The sequence below is a fragment of the Myotis davidii genome, unplaced genomic scaffold, assembly GCF_000327345.1.
Source record: "Myotis davidii unplaced genomic scaffold, ASM32734v1 scaffold228, whole genome shotgun sequence".
Taxonomy (NCBI): Eukaryota; Metazoa; Chordata; class Mammalia; order Chiroptera; family Vespertilionidae; genus Myotis; species Myotis davidii.
Genome location: NW_006300104.1, coordinates 2,729,503 through 2,747,276, shown reverse-complemented (window position 1 = coordinate 2,747,276; position 17,774 = coordinate 2,729,503). Strand labels below are relative to the sequence as shown.

Sequence of the window (17,774 nt, the reverse complement as noted above, 5' to 3'; positions counted from 1 at the left end):
GCTCTGAGCCCGACCAGGGGCTGCACCTAGGGATTGGGCCTGCCCTCTGCCACCCGGGAGCAGGCCTAAGCCAGCAGGTCGTTATCTCCCGAGGGGTCCCAGACTGTGAGAGGGCACAAGCCGGGCTGAGAGACGCTCCCCTCCCCCCCGAGTGCACAAATTTTTGTGCACCGGGCCTCCAGTAATTTATAATAACCAAAAACCATAACCAACAAACATCCTTCAATTGTGAGTGGTTAGACAAAATGTGGTATAGCATAAAACTGAAGATGAGTCAGCAACAAAATGTAACAAACTACTGATACACATTATATGAAGCATGAAATCTCAAAAACATGAGAAGGTACAGAAGCCAAACAAACGCGATCACGATCACATATTGTATGCTTCTATTTCTATGAAATGTCCAGAAAAGGCAAATATAAAAACAGAACTAGCAGGGTATGAACAGGGATTAACTGTAAAATGCCATGAGGAATCTTACTGAGGTGATGAAGATAGTCTAAAACCGTTTATGATGGTTGCACAATTCAGAAAGTTACTAAAAATCACTGAATTATACAGTTGAAATGAGTGAACTTTATGACATAATTTTATGCTGAGATAAATCATTAAGTTGTTTTAAAAAGTATGGTCTTTCCGTAATGGGTAATGGGAAAAGTAGTACTAAAGAGTCTTAAATTGGCAGTCAACAAGTGATTGCTTAATCAATGAGAGAAAAATAACTAAGCAAGGCACTGATTTTTCTGAGTCTCCTAGCTTATGTCTGACCACTGGGAAGAAGTATGAAAACGGTATCACAGATAATAGATCCACACTGGGATAACAGACTGAAATGTGCATTCAAACATTTACTAACTGTGTGGTTTTATGAAAGTCATGAAACTATGCTGAGTTTAAGTTTCCCTCTATAGAATAGTCTTTTGAGTATTTAATATACTGAATGAATACATTGAATAAATGTTTAGGATAGTTGTTAGTGATTGAAGAATTGATGGCTGGTGGCAGCAGTGATGTAGTATTAATAATAGAAGCTATATGAGGTGTGGACCAATATACATATGGTAAAGAAATGCTGTTTCTTACACCAAGATGTCTTTAGGGTCTTTGTATAGGTACTGCTATAAACCAAGTACCATACCTCATATAGTAAGACTAAAGCATACAAGAGCCCTTTTCTAAAGGAAACTGAGTTAAGGCAAAGCTCTAGCCAATCAAGATGTTGGCCTCCTCAAGAACAATGTGTATGATTTTGTAGTATATGCAGCAATTCAAGTCCAATGCAAATACATACAACCCAACTGCTTAAACATGGTACACTTTTTTAAGGAGATGATATGTTAAAAATAAATCTAGGCAGAAAGCAAGAGTCATTAAGAAATAACTCGCCCAATAATTATTTCCTACTTCACAAGAGGAACATGAATTAAGAATAAGGCAGTATTTCATTAAACTGCTAATATATTGGAAAGAAAAAAGGCACCATGCATGCAAGTATTATTTCCAGCTCCATTTTCAAACACTCAAGAGCCACAGCGTTTAGTTCAGGGGTTGACAAGCTTCAGCCCACAGGACAAATCTGGCCTGCTACCTATTTTGGTAAATAAAGTTTTATTTTCAACAGCAGAGTTGAATATTCACTACAGAGACCATCTGACCTCACAGATTTAGTTTGTTTAGTACTCAATAAGAGCTGACACAGTTCAAATGTTTAAACCAAGAAATTAAAAGGTAAGATTACTGCATCTGATAATGCACCGGTTTAAAATATATCCTGGCACATATGTAACAGGATATACAATGACAATTGCTGCTTTGAAATGAAGAAGTTTGACACTAACTCTGTTCAGATATGAGACCTAGGCATGATATTTAGGTCAGTTTCCTGACTTCTGTATCATAGGCATAATACCTTCCAGAGTTACATGTACAGCAGCTAAAACCATTAGTAGTGTCAGGTAATAACTACTTAATAAATGTTAGTTCCTTCCGTCTACACACTAAAATGGCACTTTCATCTATCCCTTATAATTCTGCATTAATCCTGAGTCTTTAAAGCCAGGCATACTGTCACTAGAAAACACTGTTATACAATAAACCCACATCCCTTAGCTATTATCCAATATGGATTTTAGCAACCTGAAATGTACCTACAACTTTCCTAATATAACCTGAGACAATGAGTTCTATAACCACATAGTTCTTAACTTATAAAATTTGTGTGCGCGCGTGCATGCGCACACGCGCGCGCGCACACACACACACACACACACACACACACAGTGCGCACGTACAAATGTATATGTACTTATTTGGATAGATAATGTTGCCTCAAAAATCATCTCTCAAACTCAGAAATAGTATTAATTCTAGAATAATAACTATTATCTTATCCCCTTCTTCAAGTCTTACTTTTATATTTTTATAAATAATTCCCAAGTATTTGTCTTTCCAAATGAAAGCATACTATTCATTTATAGCCTATCTTCATTTCTGAGTCCATAAAGCCATTTTTAATCTTCCTAGTTAAAAAGTAAAAAAAAAAAAGCCCTGCTAGTGTGGCTTAATGGTTGAGTGTTGACCCATGAGCCAGGAGACCATGGTTCGATTCCTGGTCAGGGCACATGCCCAGGTTGTGAGCTCGCCTGCAGGAAGCAGCCGACTGGTGATTCTTTCTCATCATTGATATTTCTGTCCTTCTCTCCCTTTTCCTTCCTCTCTCTGAAATCAATAAGAACATAGTTTAAAAAAACAAAAGTCCATGTAAACTGGATGAGTTGTGTGTTTTTTTAATTTTATTTTAAACTAGAGGCCCGGTGCATGAGATTTGTGCAATATGGAAGAGGCAGGGAGAGGAGGGTGTGTGTGTGTACCCTCAGCCTGGCCTGCGCCCTCTCACAGTCCGGGATCAGGCCTAAGCCAGCAGTCAGAACATCCCTCTCAGAGTTCTGGGCTCTGGCAGTCTGGGACCCCTCACTCCTTACCGCTGCAGGCGGGAGAGGCTCCCACCACTACCACTGTGCTCACCAGCTCTGAGCCCAGCTTCTGGCTGAGCAGTGCTCTCTCTGTGGGAGCACACTGACCACCAGGGGGCAGTTCCTGGGTTGAGCATCTGCCCCTGGTGGTCAGTGCGTGCCAAGCAACCGGTCATTCCGCCACTCAGTAGATTTGCATATTTGGGTTTTATTATATCGGAGGATAGGGACAGTCCACATTTAGGCACATCTTCACAGAATAACAATTAACAGAACCCCCAATTCAGTGTCAAAAGTGTCCTGGGCTGCATGATAAATTATATGGTTACTCCAAGTCTATGCCTGAACTTTCCCCATCTAAGAAATAAATCGGTACTTCAAAATCCAAACCTGACAAGTAACTGGGAGAAGGGAGTAGTAAACCATTTCCTATCTCTTCAAAGACTTAGAAATTTGTCCTCTAACGTGATAATAAAAGTGCCTCTACATTCTTACAGCTTGCTGATTAAGGAGCCTCTTTGTCCTCCTCATTTTCTAGGATCTAGATGGTAACATCTAAAAATCCCATACATTTAACCACCAAAACATAGAATTGGGAAATATAGATCTGTACTCATTAGCATGCTGTATAGTTTAAGAAAATATATACAAATACATTGGCAGACCTCGCCAGTTTTGCTAAGTGGGTAGAGCACTGGCCTGGGGACCGAAGGGTCCTGGGTTCGATTCCGGTCAAGGGCACATGCCCAAGTTGTGGACTTGATCCCCAGTAGGGGGCGTGCAGGAAGCAACCGATCAATGATTCTCATCATTGATGTTTCTATCTCTCTCTCCCTCTCCCTTCCTCTCTGAAATCAATAAAAAAGAAAATGCCTTAAAAAAAAAAGAATCTGGCAAACTTTTTAAAATAAAATGCTTTATGTGCAAAAGATATTAAATGTATACGTGGGGGAGGGGGGAGTCTGAAAAATAAGGCAAAATAATAATCATGGTGATATTTAAGTGGTAATAACTAGGTGAATACATTCTTTTTCTCTTTGTTTTCCAGTTTTACTTAAAATGAATCTGGACTGTGTTTATAATGAAAGATTCTCACATGCAGCCAGAGAACACGATGTTTGTACTAAAGTGAAAATATAGGGGCTACACCCAAACTTTAATATATCCATAACTGCTATGCCATCTAGGTACAGCCTAAATAACATGAGGTACTCAAGGAAGGCACAGAACACCCAGGACATTTGCAGAATAAAGGGATTGTGCTTTGCTTATGCAAAGTACTTCTAATGGCATCGGTGGCAAGAGATTTCTCGAGTTTAAGGTGGTGTTAGAGTAATGGTTCTTACCCAGGTTTAAGCTTGAAGAGGATCCATGTGAAGAGAGGGAAGGAGGTGGTGTCTGTGAATGTCCTGGTCCCTGACTAGGGAGAGGCATGCCCACGGGTCCAGGAGAGGAGGAAAAGCTAAGGCCGTTATAAAAACTGTGTCCAATGGGGGTCAAGCTGCTCGATGTCCTCTTATAAAGGTCACTGCTGCCAGTCAGGGAGTCACGGCGGGAGCCACTGCCAGTGTTGGAGTTTGCAACTAAAATGGAATTAAAACAATGCAGATAAGAACAGGCCTGTTCCTTGAAGAACAAGCCCAGTGACCTGTTCCTAACACTTTGATCCAGACTCCCTACCACCGCAAACTTGTCAGCAGAGACAGCCTAACTGTTCATGTGGCAGTTCTATGGGCAGGTAAGGTAATAAAGAGGACATGGCTCAGTTTAACATGAAGCTTTTGTTCAAACCATCACACATATGCTAAATTTACCTTCCTTTTGTGTCATAAATTATTGGGTGGGGTGGGTTAAAAAGCTGACAGACGGCCACATAAGCTATGGAAAAGGTGAAAGAAAATGGGCTAAAAAGAATGCCTTTCATCAACCCAAAGGTTCTAGTAGGAAAAATGGAGTACAGAAAACATATTTGTAAATGGGACATTGCCCCATACACCAGATTTATATATGAAAGCCTGTTTTCTCCATGGGTTCGTTCAATCAAGAGTTATTACTAGACTCCAATTCCAATTTTAGATACCTTCTTGCAAATGTGCCCTTCTGTGTCCACATCACATTGTTTTACAAAAACTGTATTATCCCACTGTTCACCTTACTACTTTCCTGATTTTTCTTCTCCCATAAGGTGTTAAAAATATACTGATCCAATTTCCTTCCACTTTTCCATTCTTCTCAAAAGAATGCAGAAAACTCATTACTCCTTAAGGTTTGCAGATTGTACAGTCCACTACTCTGTGATCTTTGGTAAGTTGTCCTGCCTGTTCTTAACATCCACATTTCTATGCTTCCCTCCACGCTCTCCCCAGTGCCAGTAAAAACCTCCCCTGCTTTCCTAATTCCTATAACAAATCGTTTATGAAATATAAGTAGCAACACAAGCATAAACCTGAAATAGGCCCCAACTGTAAATCTTGATTTTAATAGTACATCATCTCAAAGATATGTGGGATGGCTGGAATCCCACGGGGCTCAATCCAGGTCTGCCTGTGGAATCTTTCCAGGTTTCCATGCATCGTCAGTGTTCCATAAAGATTGTAAAAGTAATTAGAAGTTTTAAAGCACATCAGTCTGATTTCTACCTGCTGTTCCAAACCCTCCAAGGGCTGATCCCAGGGTGGCGCCGAGAGAATTGCTACTTCCAAATCCCAAGGATGTGTTGGCAGGCTGGGCAGAGCCCTGGGAGAAGAGGGAGGTGCTCTGGGAATTGCTGCTCAGAGAGTTGTTGCCATAGAAAGAGCTGGATGCCAGGCTGTTATTGGGCTGCTGCTGGGGTTGGGGCTGAGGCTGTTGGGTTCCTAAAGGGCGAAATGGTCCATTTGTTGTTCCAGCAAGACCACCGGCTGCTCCATTTGCTGAAGCTGCGGCCGCTGCAACAGCTATAAAAAAAGAAAGCAAATCATATAGCTATAAAAGGGATTGGCCACATTTCCAAACTACATTGTTATCCTTTTTTGAAAATGTTTTAATTCTACTGTATTCAAAGTAGACACAAACCTTGTAAAAAGCTATACAGATCTTTGATCCCTTCATTTGAAACTCTTATTTTCTATTTCTACTTTCAAAATAGCACCGTTGCAAGTTCAGTATGTTGTGGCTTTAAAGAGTCTAGTTTAAAATAGGTACAATATCAAATATATTCATTTTAAATATATCTACTTCCCAAAAGTTCATTTCACAAATATCTATGGTAAAAACATTTTTCTAGCCCTAGCATGTTTGGCTCAGTGGATAGTGCTGGCCTGCGGACTGAAGGATCCCAGGTTCGATTACAGTCAAGGGTACGTAACTCGGTTGAAGGCTCCCAGCCGTGGTCGGGGGCATTGGCCCTGGTCAGGGGCATGTGGGAAGCAACCAATCGATGTGTCTCTCTCACATCAATGTTTCTCTGTGTCTCTCCCTCTCCCTTCCATTCTCTCTAAAAGTAATGGAAAAAATATCCTCAGGTAAGGATTTAAAACAACAATAACAACAAAAAAAACAACACCTATATTTCTAGAACCAATGTCATCCATATGCTAAAGTCCCTCAAATTCATAAGACATTTAAGCATGTTGCTTCTCTTCTAGATTTTCCCACTATTATTCCCAATTAAGTATATATAACTTAAAATAAAAACTTATTCCCCTCCCCCACCAAAACCTGTTGTTGTCATGTCTCTCTACTCATCTCCCACCTTCTCCATCCTTGCCCCTGGTTGTGGGGGTAGAGGGGGACACACGAAAAATCTACATTATTTGAAGATAATGACATGGATTTCTGTGAAATTAGCCTTGGACTTCTGCCAATAGTGCCATTTTATATGACTAATCTAACTTCCAATGTTTGCAGTGAAATGAGTCCTTGCTCTTCACTAACTGGTACATGCCACAAAATCAGAATCTATCGATGCCATTTTTTGCTTCTGATTCTCTTTCAAATATCACAGGGTAGAAATGCTATATTGAGAACTGTCAAATAAAGTGTATTTCAACATATTTTAAGAATGTCATTCATCACCCTTTTACCCTGGATGTAAGCTCACCTGCTTGTGCAGCTGAGGAACTAATGATGACTGGGGCAGGAGCTACAAGTCGTACAGGAGCTCCAAGACCATTTCTCGCTCCTGCATTCACCACAAGGGCACCGGTTTGGTCATAGTAAGCAGCAGGAGCCAAGACCGGATAACCTAGGAATAGAAAGGCAACACACTGTAAGTACATATAAAACTAACAATGTCTCCTGGGCACCAGCATATGGTAAACAGTCACAAACTCAGCTCTGGGGACAGACAGACATAGGTGTATAGGCTGGCATCAACACTTAGTTATATGACCATAAATCTCCGGCTATCCATTTCCTCATTTGTAAAATGAGGATAATACCTGTCTTTATAAAGTTCTTGTGAAGATTAAGTTAAATGAATGTGAAAGATCCAGCATACTATCTAGCACAATAAGAGGAGCATTATTTTTCATCCACTGGGTGCTAGAAAGAGAATTTGGAACAACAGAGAATATCTACACTCTTCAAAGTGCTAACCAAGGTTATCACCAACCAGCATTCACTGACAATTTTTTAATGTTTTCCTGACTACACAAATAACAGAGGGAACAAATGATTACAACAATCACAGTATTTCTATACCACTTAATAATCTAAGCACAAATATGCTGCAAGTTAGCAGGAAAAACCTAGATAGGCTTCAATTAATAGGATCTTTTAATGCCTAATGAGATGGAATCTCCAAATCCTATAAAGGTACATAAGAAATTATAGGTGATTTCTTAATACATAAATGCTTAGTAACTAACAAAACAATACAAGTTAAATTTACTCACTAAATCATAAATGAAATAGTTTAATTTGGCTACACTCCATGCTCAGCAAGGATCCATAAAATTATGCTGAGATTTCGTAAGAACCTGTTTCAAAGGAAGAACCTCAAACTACATCCAATCCATGCAAAGAATAGGACCAGGTGACAGTGAGCTACATATATTCAATATATATATAGATATCAACCATGGGTAGGCAGCTACAAATCATCTTTATACTGGTTCAGAAGAAATCCTAGACACAATCAAGAAATATCATGAATTTCTTCCTAATAATGCTGTTCAAAAACATCATCATAACCCTAGCCAGTGTTGCTCAGTGGATAGAGTGTCAGCCATGGACTGAAGGGTCCCTAGTTCGATTCTGACCAAGGAATTCTGGGTGGCAGGCTCGGTCCCCAGTGGGAGGCATGCAGCAAGCAGCCGATCAATGATGCTTTCTCATTAATGATGTTTCTATCTCTCTCCCCCTCTCCCTTCCTCTCTGAAATCAATAAAAACATATTTTGAAAAAACAAATCATCATCATAACGACTACAGGCTTGGAGTAATGTTAAAGTGGCCAGGGCACTCCTTCTAAACCTAATCCTGAGAGGGGAAATAGATCAACACCAATGAAAACAGCATAATCTAAGCAATATGTGGAGATGTGCATGTGTCCACCAACTGAGATTAAGACTGGCTCAGAACAATTAGGTGCTCTCATCAACGAATTGTGGTCTAAGTGAGGGCAAGTATCTGTCATCCTTGCCAGTCAACAAATCATGACAAACCTAAGCAAGCTAAAAGCACTGCTTATTCTCTGAATCTCTCCCAACAAGCAGACTTTATTTTTCCTCAAAGTATTAGGAACAAAATGCAGCCTCACCTGGCATGCCTGCAGCCAGTCCTTGTCCAAAAGCAAGGGCAGAATTCACTGCTGCAGCTGCCACTAGTGGATCTGTTTGCTGTCCCTGTTGATTCTGATTTGGAGTCAAAGGACGCTGGCTGGCTCCTCCACGGAGAACCTGAGAGAGAGAAAGAAATCAGCCACTTTTTTCTCATTCGGTATATCTAAGACCCACCACATGCTTAAGTTGGCTACACTTTTTTTTTTTAATTAAATTTCTTGGGATGATATCCTATATAATAAAAGGCTAAGATGCAAATGGTCCTCTCTATTGGGAGTTCGACCAGGGGGCGGGGCCGGCCAACCAAACCCCCCACCCCCACCACCGCAATTTGGGCGGGCTGGCCGGACCCCACCCATGCCTGAATTCATGTACCAGGCCTCTAGTTGGTTAATAAAGTTATATAGTTTTCAAGTGTTTAATTCTATGATATATCATTTGTAATGCCCACCACCCAAAGTGACCATGTATTTGAACCCCTTTACCCTTTACTATCCCCTCTCCAGTTCTCTCTGGTAACCACCATACTGTTGTCTGTGATGGGTCTAAGAACTAATAGTTATAAAAACCTTTTTCCTATATTGTTATTACATTGCATGGCTGTTAGCATAAAAATTCAGTTAACATTTCATATGGTGAAATTCATTCTACTTAAATTTAACCCATTGTACGCCATAAGCATCTGTAGGTGTAAGTGGTGGACCCTCCCCACACACCATGCGCATCTATAAAAACAAAAAAATGTTTTCCCTGACCAACTTTCAAATCATTTTTTGTGAGAATTTTCAACTGAAAATATTCAAGAACACCTGAATTGTCATATATTTATCTTTATAATATTCACTGCAAATTGGTTTTTTAAATTAAATTAAATTCAAAATATCATGGCGTTTTGGATGCGTGGCAGTTAACTGGTTAAACATATTTATTATCTTTACAAAGCAGCCAAAACCTATAAAGTGATGATTCAATAATTAATCAAATACTTTTAATGCCTACTACTTGGCCTATACCAAGAATAAAGCAAAAAATAAAACAAACAAAACCTCTGCCCTCTTGGAGCTTTTATTCTGTGAATAAAATAAACAGTAACTCTATAATAAAGTGTCACCAGCTGACAAAAAGTGAGTGAAGAGGAAAAGAATATGATGTAGTGGGTGAGAGGATTTATATAAAAATGAACAAATTAAGTTAAAACATCCAAATGAGTTCACCAGGTTTAAGAGGCTTCTGACCTGATCATTTCTATTTTTCCTTTCATAAATTCCACAAACATACAACAATCTAAATGGAGATGAACATTAGTCAAGAACACTGTCCTTTCGGTGCAGAATACCAGTTCTGCCACTGCAATAAAGGATCTACTTTTTCATATTTTTTATTTTTAAATTTAAAATCTTTATTGTTTAAAGTGTTACATATGTCTCCCTTTTCCCCCCACTGACCTCCCCCCGGCTGCTCCCACCCCCCAGCAAATGCCCTCACCTACTGTCTGCGTCCATTGGTTATGCTTATATGCATACATACAAGTCCTTTGGTTGATCTCTTACCTTTTCCCCCCATTGACCTCTCCCCAGCTCGCGTCCCACCCTGGATCTACGTTTTTATTAATGACACACAGATGTCAAGATGCTGGTAACCATTCTTACTCTGAATAACTCTGAAGAATCTATTCCTCTAGATTTATAAACTATAGCAGGTAAAAATGCAAAACCCACAGATAAAAGCTAAAATTACCAAGTTTAAAAACAATACATTTTGCAATCTTTTCAAACACAAAGTTCTTATCAGATCACTTTCACTATCACTCTGCTGTTTTTAACAGTTAGATATGTGGTCAAGAGCCTGGGTACAGATTATTTTTGGTACCATTTGTTAAAATATTTAAGAGAAACACCACTAGCAATCAAATATTTATTAAATAACCATAAGGTGAACAATATTGTCCATATTGAAAAGAAGACATTTCGATTACCCTAAGTCTATTATTTCCTTATCTGTAAAAATAGTGAGAATAATAGCTTATCTAACAGATTTGTTGAAAGTATGAATTAATGTATTGCCCAGGAGCTAATCAGTAACCAACAGCTAATTATTATCAAACTATTAGGCAATTTATTTCTGCTGTGACCTAAAGAAACTACCCAACTTTATAGGAGAAGGAATACTTCAATTTACATATGTAGAAAAGGTTGCATAGGCAAGTGTTTGGGCAAGACTTACAAGATACCTAACCATTAACCCAGAAGAGCTTCACTCTAGAAAAAGTAAACAGCATGCACAGAGATATGGTAAATAGTTATAGTTCAAAACTACTAGAGAACTAATTAAACATCATGCAAGCATCATTTTCGTTGGGCATGATAAACATGGCTTATGTTTGGTTAGGAGTTGTATGAAATGTCAGGGGACAGGTAAATGGACATGGTGCCTGAAAAACAGAGGTAGTCCTGACTAATGAATCCTGTATCAATGAGAGCAACATGTTTCCTTTTGGTACACTCTTTAGAAATCTATGTAGTACCTTGATGAAAAAACATAGTTCTTAAGTCAGCTGCCAATATTCATGTGTTTTATCAATTGGTGTCAAATCTGGGTTTTATGGAAACAAATATATAAAATTTAACAAGTAACATTTTAACATCTAATAAAATCATTAAAAATGTCTGAAAATCTATTTATAAAACACTGTCCAAGGAGTTAAGTTTACTACCTATCTTCAGAGAAGTTAGGCAATTTGCCCGAGGTACAACCAGTTAGTGGTAGAACAAAGACCAGATTGCAGGTTATACGTTAACTTCAAATATCACAATATGGTCAAAAACAGCAAAAACTGTGAAATAACAGACTTCTGTAATCTTAGCAACTTCATATTTGTGTGATTCTAGGCACACAAATTCTATTTCTTCAATCTTATGATGGGAAGTCATATAATCTATAGAATTAGGGTAAGTAAAAAAAAACGTAGAGCGCTTTGCTTTAAAAAGAAAGCTTTCAATAGGAAGAACTTATTACTACTATCATTGTTGTTCACTTATTAGAGCTCAATTTAAAACATGGTAATTACTTCAGTCTTTCAAATCCGCAAGTATTTGGCAGCCATTTAAACACAAAGATCATCTCATAAACAAATACAGGCTACCTACAAAGAGGAGCTATTAACAAACTCATTAATAGGGATCACCCATTCTGTCAACAAATTCCCTAACATACTTGGCACTAGAATTGTATCTATTGCAAAGAAAATCATGCATTAGCTTCCCCAAAATGATCATTATAAAAATACTGGACCAAGATAAACTAACTAGAATTTCAAAACACACGTTCTTCCTATAATTTTGTGGAATCTAAGAAAATAAACATGCTCTCTTAGTCAGACTAATAAAAAGCAGATGATTCTTATATCATATAAACACATATGAACATGATATGTCTCAAAAGACAGCTTTAATTAGATAATGAATATGAAAAGCCTAATGCTCATTTTATTGCTTGAAAAAAAATTCTACTTCTAGGAATTTAGTCCATTGAAATAATGCAAAGGACTTATGACAAGGATATTTATGTCTTATTTTTTTAATACATTTTTATTGATTTTAGAGAGGAGGGGAAGAAAAGGGAGAGGGATGAACATCAATGAGAGAGAACCATGGGTCTGCTGCTGCCCGCACACCCCCTATTGGGAATCGAGCCTGCAACCCCAGCCATGTGCCTTGATGGGTAATCAAACAACAATTTTCCAGTGCAAGGGATGATGCCCAACCAACTGACCACACTGGCCAGGGTTATCAGTCTTATTTATAACACAAAAATATTGCTAAGTTAAATATCAAATAATGGACTTGTCAAAATAAAGTATGGGATATTCTTTGATCGATTTAAATATACCTAGTAAATGTTATTAAAATGAACATGAAATAACATGGAAAACTGTAAAAGCAGTAGGCAAAACCACATGAACAGAATAATCCCAATTTTAAAAATTCATTTAACAATGCTAAAATGAGATACCAACCATTAATACATTAATATTGGTTTCTTCTCACATTATATATGTGTATATGTATGTGTGTGTGTGTGTGTGTGTGTGTGTGTGTGTTTTAGTTTTGCAATTCACCACAATACTCAGCAATAGGTGTTATTCTAGCACGCAGGAGAAAATCATCTATTTAAAATAAAAAAGATATACTCAGTTTTGCATTTAATTACCTTTCCCAACTCAATTTAAAAGCTCTTATTACTGTAAGTTAAGACAGACATAAGAGGTTTAAGATTTATATCCAACCCAATAGATGTTATAAATAAGCAGTCTGAAGAACCAGTCCCTCCCCTTCAATGGCAAGCAACTTGTAACAGAGCCAGAAGTGATCTGAGAATGTTGCTTAGCAGTTAACCACAGTACGGCAGAAAGAAAATTTACTGTTAGTATGATACTCACTTTGCCACTAGATAACCATGTACTCTTAACTGGACCATTCTCTAAGCAGCATTCTCATATGTAAATTGTCTGATATCATTATTTCAACTATTTACATTAACCAAGAACCTAATTCATAAATGGCATTCAGTAAGCACAGCTAAGTCTAAGCCTAAACTCAGAGACAAACATGAGAGGGAAATCACCCATTCAGTGCTTCTCTATTTGGACCAACATTACCTTTTAATTAATAAATAACTAAAATTCACACTTACACGGCATAAATTTTGTTAACATTTACCTGCTGCTGCCCTTGCTGAGCCTGGGGGGTGGTCTGCTGATTAGCAGAATTTGTTGCTGCAGCAGCGGCAGCAGCTTGCTGCTGGAAAAGACTGGCAGGGTAGACGCCCCAGGGAGTAACTCCATAATACTGGTGAGGGACCACAGCCGGGCCTAAAACAGCCAAGAGAAAGGTAAAAAAAGTTAAGACTAATCTCAGAGTTTCCAAAGACTACATCTGACTCAGCAGATCTTACTGCAAAATATTAATTTAAGAATATATTGAATTGTTCTACCTAATCATTACTTCTATTTTTTAAAATAGAAATTTTTATGCATGATCCCCACACCAAAGTCTTCTAAAGTAAGTAATAAACCGGCCTTAGAGGAAGAAGCTAATGAAGGATGAAACATTGGAGGTAACGGAACATAACTGATAGAAGTAGGAAGCAGTAGGTTTAAGAATACATGGAGGATTTGGCCTTGGTCAGGAAGAAGGGAAGGGCATGCATGTCCACAAGAAAGAAAGGACATATGAAAGATATAGACAGCCCTATCCAGTTTGGCTCAATGGATAGAGTGTCAGCCTGCAGACTGAAGGGTCCCGGGTTCGACTCCGGTCAAGGGTACATGCCTCGGTTGCAGGCTGGATCCCCTGTAGGAGGCATGTAGGAGGCAGCCAATCAATGATTCTCTCTCATCATTGATGTTTCAATCTCTCTCCCTCTCCCTTTCTCTCTCTGAAGTCAATAAAAATATTTTTTTAAAAGAAAGATATGGACAAAGTTTGTTGTTAGAAGAGAAATAATTGGAGGGTTTGCGTGCTTAAAGTGATGGAAAAGAAAAAAAAATTAAGTTGTACCCTGCTCTCAGTGGTAAGGATGGAACCTGAGCTGATGAATAGGACCAGAGATCCTGGTACTTCATTAACTCCAAGAGCATGAAAACCCATCAGTCTTCTGACAGCAAAACCCAGACACCCCACTGAACCTTCACTGCTCAATTTCTAACAGGCTTACTTTTCCTATTTCTACTTTTTTTAAAGTCGTAAAAGTCATTCAATACAACTACGTTCAGACATTGATATCTGAAATTTTAATTTTTCACACTGAAAACAAAGAAAAACAAAAAATGTAGTACCTTGACTTATTAGAGACCTATTCAGTATCCTAAACACAACTATGCTTTCTGCTTCACACTAAATTATCTGTTCACCTTTGTTCACAAGTTACAGCTGAAGTTTTTGCCACACTGCAGAAGTAACAGAGTATACAGACAGCAACCTGGATGTGGCAGAAATCTAAACCATAGAATTTTCTGAAGCTGCCTACTTGCCAAGCAAGAAAGGCTCAAAGCCAGCTCTTCAAATCTGCTGAAATCCACCTCCAATTAAAACTTTCTTAGTTAAAGAACAGTTTAAAATATTTACAACTTGATTAATAACCCAATCTTCAATGGAATTCCTTCTAAAGAGCTGTCTTAAATACACCTATTCTAACATTAATTCTAAAGCAACATATACTTCATTGATAGTCAAAATAAATTGGTACTGTTTTCTGTTTTTACATTTTAAGTTTCTAAAACACAAGTAAGTTGATCACTGCCCAATGTCACTCTGACATTTATAATTTGGTATTTTCTGTATCTGTGGGCTTAGTCAAGATCAAGAAGCATTGTTGCCCGGCCAGTGTGGTTCACTGGTTGAGCATCGACCGTGGATCTATGAACCAGGAGGTCATGGTTCAATTCCCGGTCAGGGCACATGCCCGGGTTGTGGGCTCAATCCCCAGTGTTGGGCATGCGGAAGGCAGCCAATCGATGATTCTCTCTCATCATTGATGTTTCTATCTCTCTCTCCTCCTCCCTTCCTCTCTGAAATCTACAAAAATATATTTTTTTAAAAGAAGCACTGTTTATAAGGGTGCTCACTGTGAAACTGCCTTAAAAAGCTCTGTTACAGCCGAAACCGGTTTGGCTCAGTGGATAGAGCGTCGGCCTGCGGACTGAAAGGTCCCAGGTTCGATTCCGGTCAAGGGCATGTACCTGGGTTGTGGGCACATCCCCAGTGGGAGATGTGCAGGAGGCAGCTGATCGATGTCTCTCTCTCATCGATGTTTCTAACTCTCTATCTCTCTCCCTTCCTCTCTGTAAAAAGTCAATAAAATATATTAAAAAAAAAAAAAAGCTATGTTACAGTTGAGCTTTATTATAATAAGCAAATGGGCTTAAAATTTTTTATCAGAATCTAAATAATCTAAAAACCATACCTCCAAGTTAAAGTTGGTCCCCAACTTATCTGGCTAATGTTTGTTAAGAGTGACTCTGCCTTGGGCATTTAAAGAAAAGAATGAAAGAGAAAACACAACAAAAGACCCTATCTCTGCCTTAGTTTTCTCACATGGTAAATGGGTATGATAGGTGTTAGGGTGTTGCCACATCTACCTTGAAAGGTTAGGTTGCAACCTGCAATGATATTCCTAAGGTTCCACCAAAAGCCAACAAAGCAAACTCCTACTGGGCACAGAGTTTTGTTACCATAAACATTTCCACTATCTTTTAAATTTTCTTTAACTGGCATTCCTACTACTTTCCCTAGTCTTGTGGCCTGAGTTTAGGAAAATAACCCACAGTGCATCATTACTTGTGATTGACTCATCTGGGTGTCTGTTTCCATTTCTGGGTGATTAATGCTCCATAAGAATTTGTAGTTTCATAGTTTGGGTAGTTAACATTTCCAGTTAACAAGCACTTAAGTCATTTTCAGCCTGACTCAGCTGGTGAGTACAAAAAAAACAAGATTCTCATCATGTAACAGTGATCACAGTAAGGACAAGCGTGTCAGGGGGAACTTAGACAAGTTCTCTCTTTCAAATAACATACAGTAAGTTAGTAGAGCCAAGTTAGTTAGTAGAGGAAAGACAGTACAGAAAAAAACAATTTAAGATAACAAAGAGCCCTGGCCAGATAGCTCAGTTGGCTAGAGCACCATTCCGATATGCCAAGGTTGCAGGTTTGATCTCCCACCAGGGCACATACAAGAAGCAACCAATGAATGATTCAATAAGTGAAACAACAATTTCTCTCTCAAAAATCAATCAATAAATAATAAAAGTTTTTAAAGCTAGAGATTATATAGTATTGTAAAGTGTTTTGAGTTGGACCTGGTTCAAACCCCAAATCTACATTTAAAATGTGATCACAAACAAGACAGCCTTCTGAGCTCCAAATTACTAACCTGTAAAATCATCATATAGCATTCAGCAAAATACCTGGCAAATAGTTAATAAGGGTATAATAAATATGAATGGTATTTAACAAAGATGACTCTTCTAGGAAGAGCTTTCTATTTCTCCCCCAAAGGCCAAAGGGGAGCAGAACTATACTACCTGTTCCCTCCATGCCAAAATGTGAACAAGTCTAAAGAAAACATGAACGTCTATACTGCATTTGAGTTCATAATTACAAATTACATGTTATATAAGTGAAATTTTACAATAACATGTAGTCATGATTAATATGACTTGGAGGGTTCTGTCCCCCCCAAATATTTACTTTTGGAAAACATTTCGTTTGTCCTAACATTGAATTCAATTTACCACACATTTATCTCTATGGAGACAGCAACTATGCCAGAGTCAAATAACAAAAGTGCCTACTTTTGGAAGAGTTGAGTCTCAAGAGAAAAAACACACTCGTGTATACATAAAACCACAAGCAAATAAATACAAAACAATAATAAGTAATAGGGAAGGGTTAGCAAAGGAAGGCTTTCTAGAGCAGCAGTCGCCAACCAGTAGTCCGCAGACCACTGGTGGTCCATGAGGTCCGAAAGGTTGGCGGCCACTGTTCTAGAGCTGGCAATGCCAGTTAAGGAGTTTTTCAGGAAAAGAATTTACTCAGGAGACCACAGGGTCCAAAGATACTGAGACCTAAACAACCATGTTATTTACAACAAGCTAAAATCAGGTTAGCATTGCTAGAATGAACAGCATGAGCCAATGGTAGCCAATTTGAAGGGGAGAGAATGGCCCACATGTCAAGAGATCAATGTACAGATCATGGAGAGATACCTAGACATAATGGGTCCCAATCCTCCTTAATCCTCTGAATGCCATGGCACCTCATTAAAAATACTGATTCCAAAGAATAAGACACCACTGTAAACATCCAAGCAGATTATAATGATCAGCTGTGTTTGATAATAACGAACATTTGCTACACTAAGATGGATAATACAGAAAGCAATGAACAGTTTAAGCACAAGAACGAAGGGATAAGATTTGTGTTTGACACAGTTTTCTTGAGCAATTTTTGGGAGGCAAAAGAGGGGGAATAAGCA

General features: G+C 38.5%; 1 protein-coding gene across 20 annotated transcripts in view; it reads right to left on the bottom strand.

Moving 5' to 3' along the window:
* Positions 1 to 17,774, bottom strand: part of PUM1 (pumilio RNA binding family member 1) — a 131,649-nt gene that overhangs the window by 34,358 nt on the left and 79,517 nt on the right. For all 20 annotated transcript variants that reach the window (XM_015572280.1, XM_006776466.2, XM_006776465.2 and 17 more), the window contains 5 exons: positions 13,458 to 13,609; positions 8,718 to 8,856; positions 7,057 to 7,200; positions 5,615 to 5,911; positions 4,322 to 4,558 (listed from right to left, as the gene is read on the bottom strand). In XM_015572280.1, the coding sequence (XP_015427766.1) occupies positions 4,322 to 4,558; positions 5,615 to 5,911; positions 7,057 to 7,200; positions 8,718 to 8,856; positions 13,458 to 13,609 (969 nt within the window). The remainder of the gene's footprint in view (positions 1 to 4,321; positions 4,559 to 5,614; positions 5,912 to 7,056; positions 7,201 to 8,717; positions 8,857 to 13,457; positions 13,610 to 17,774) is intronic.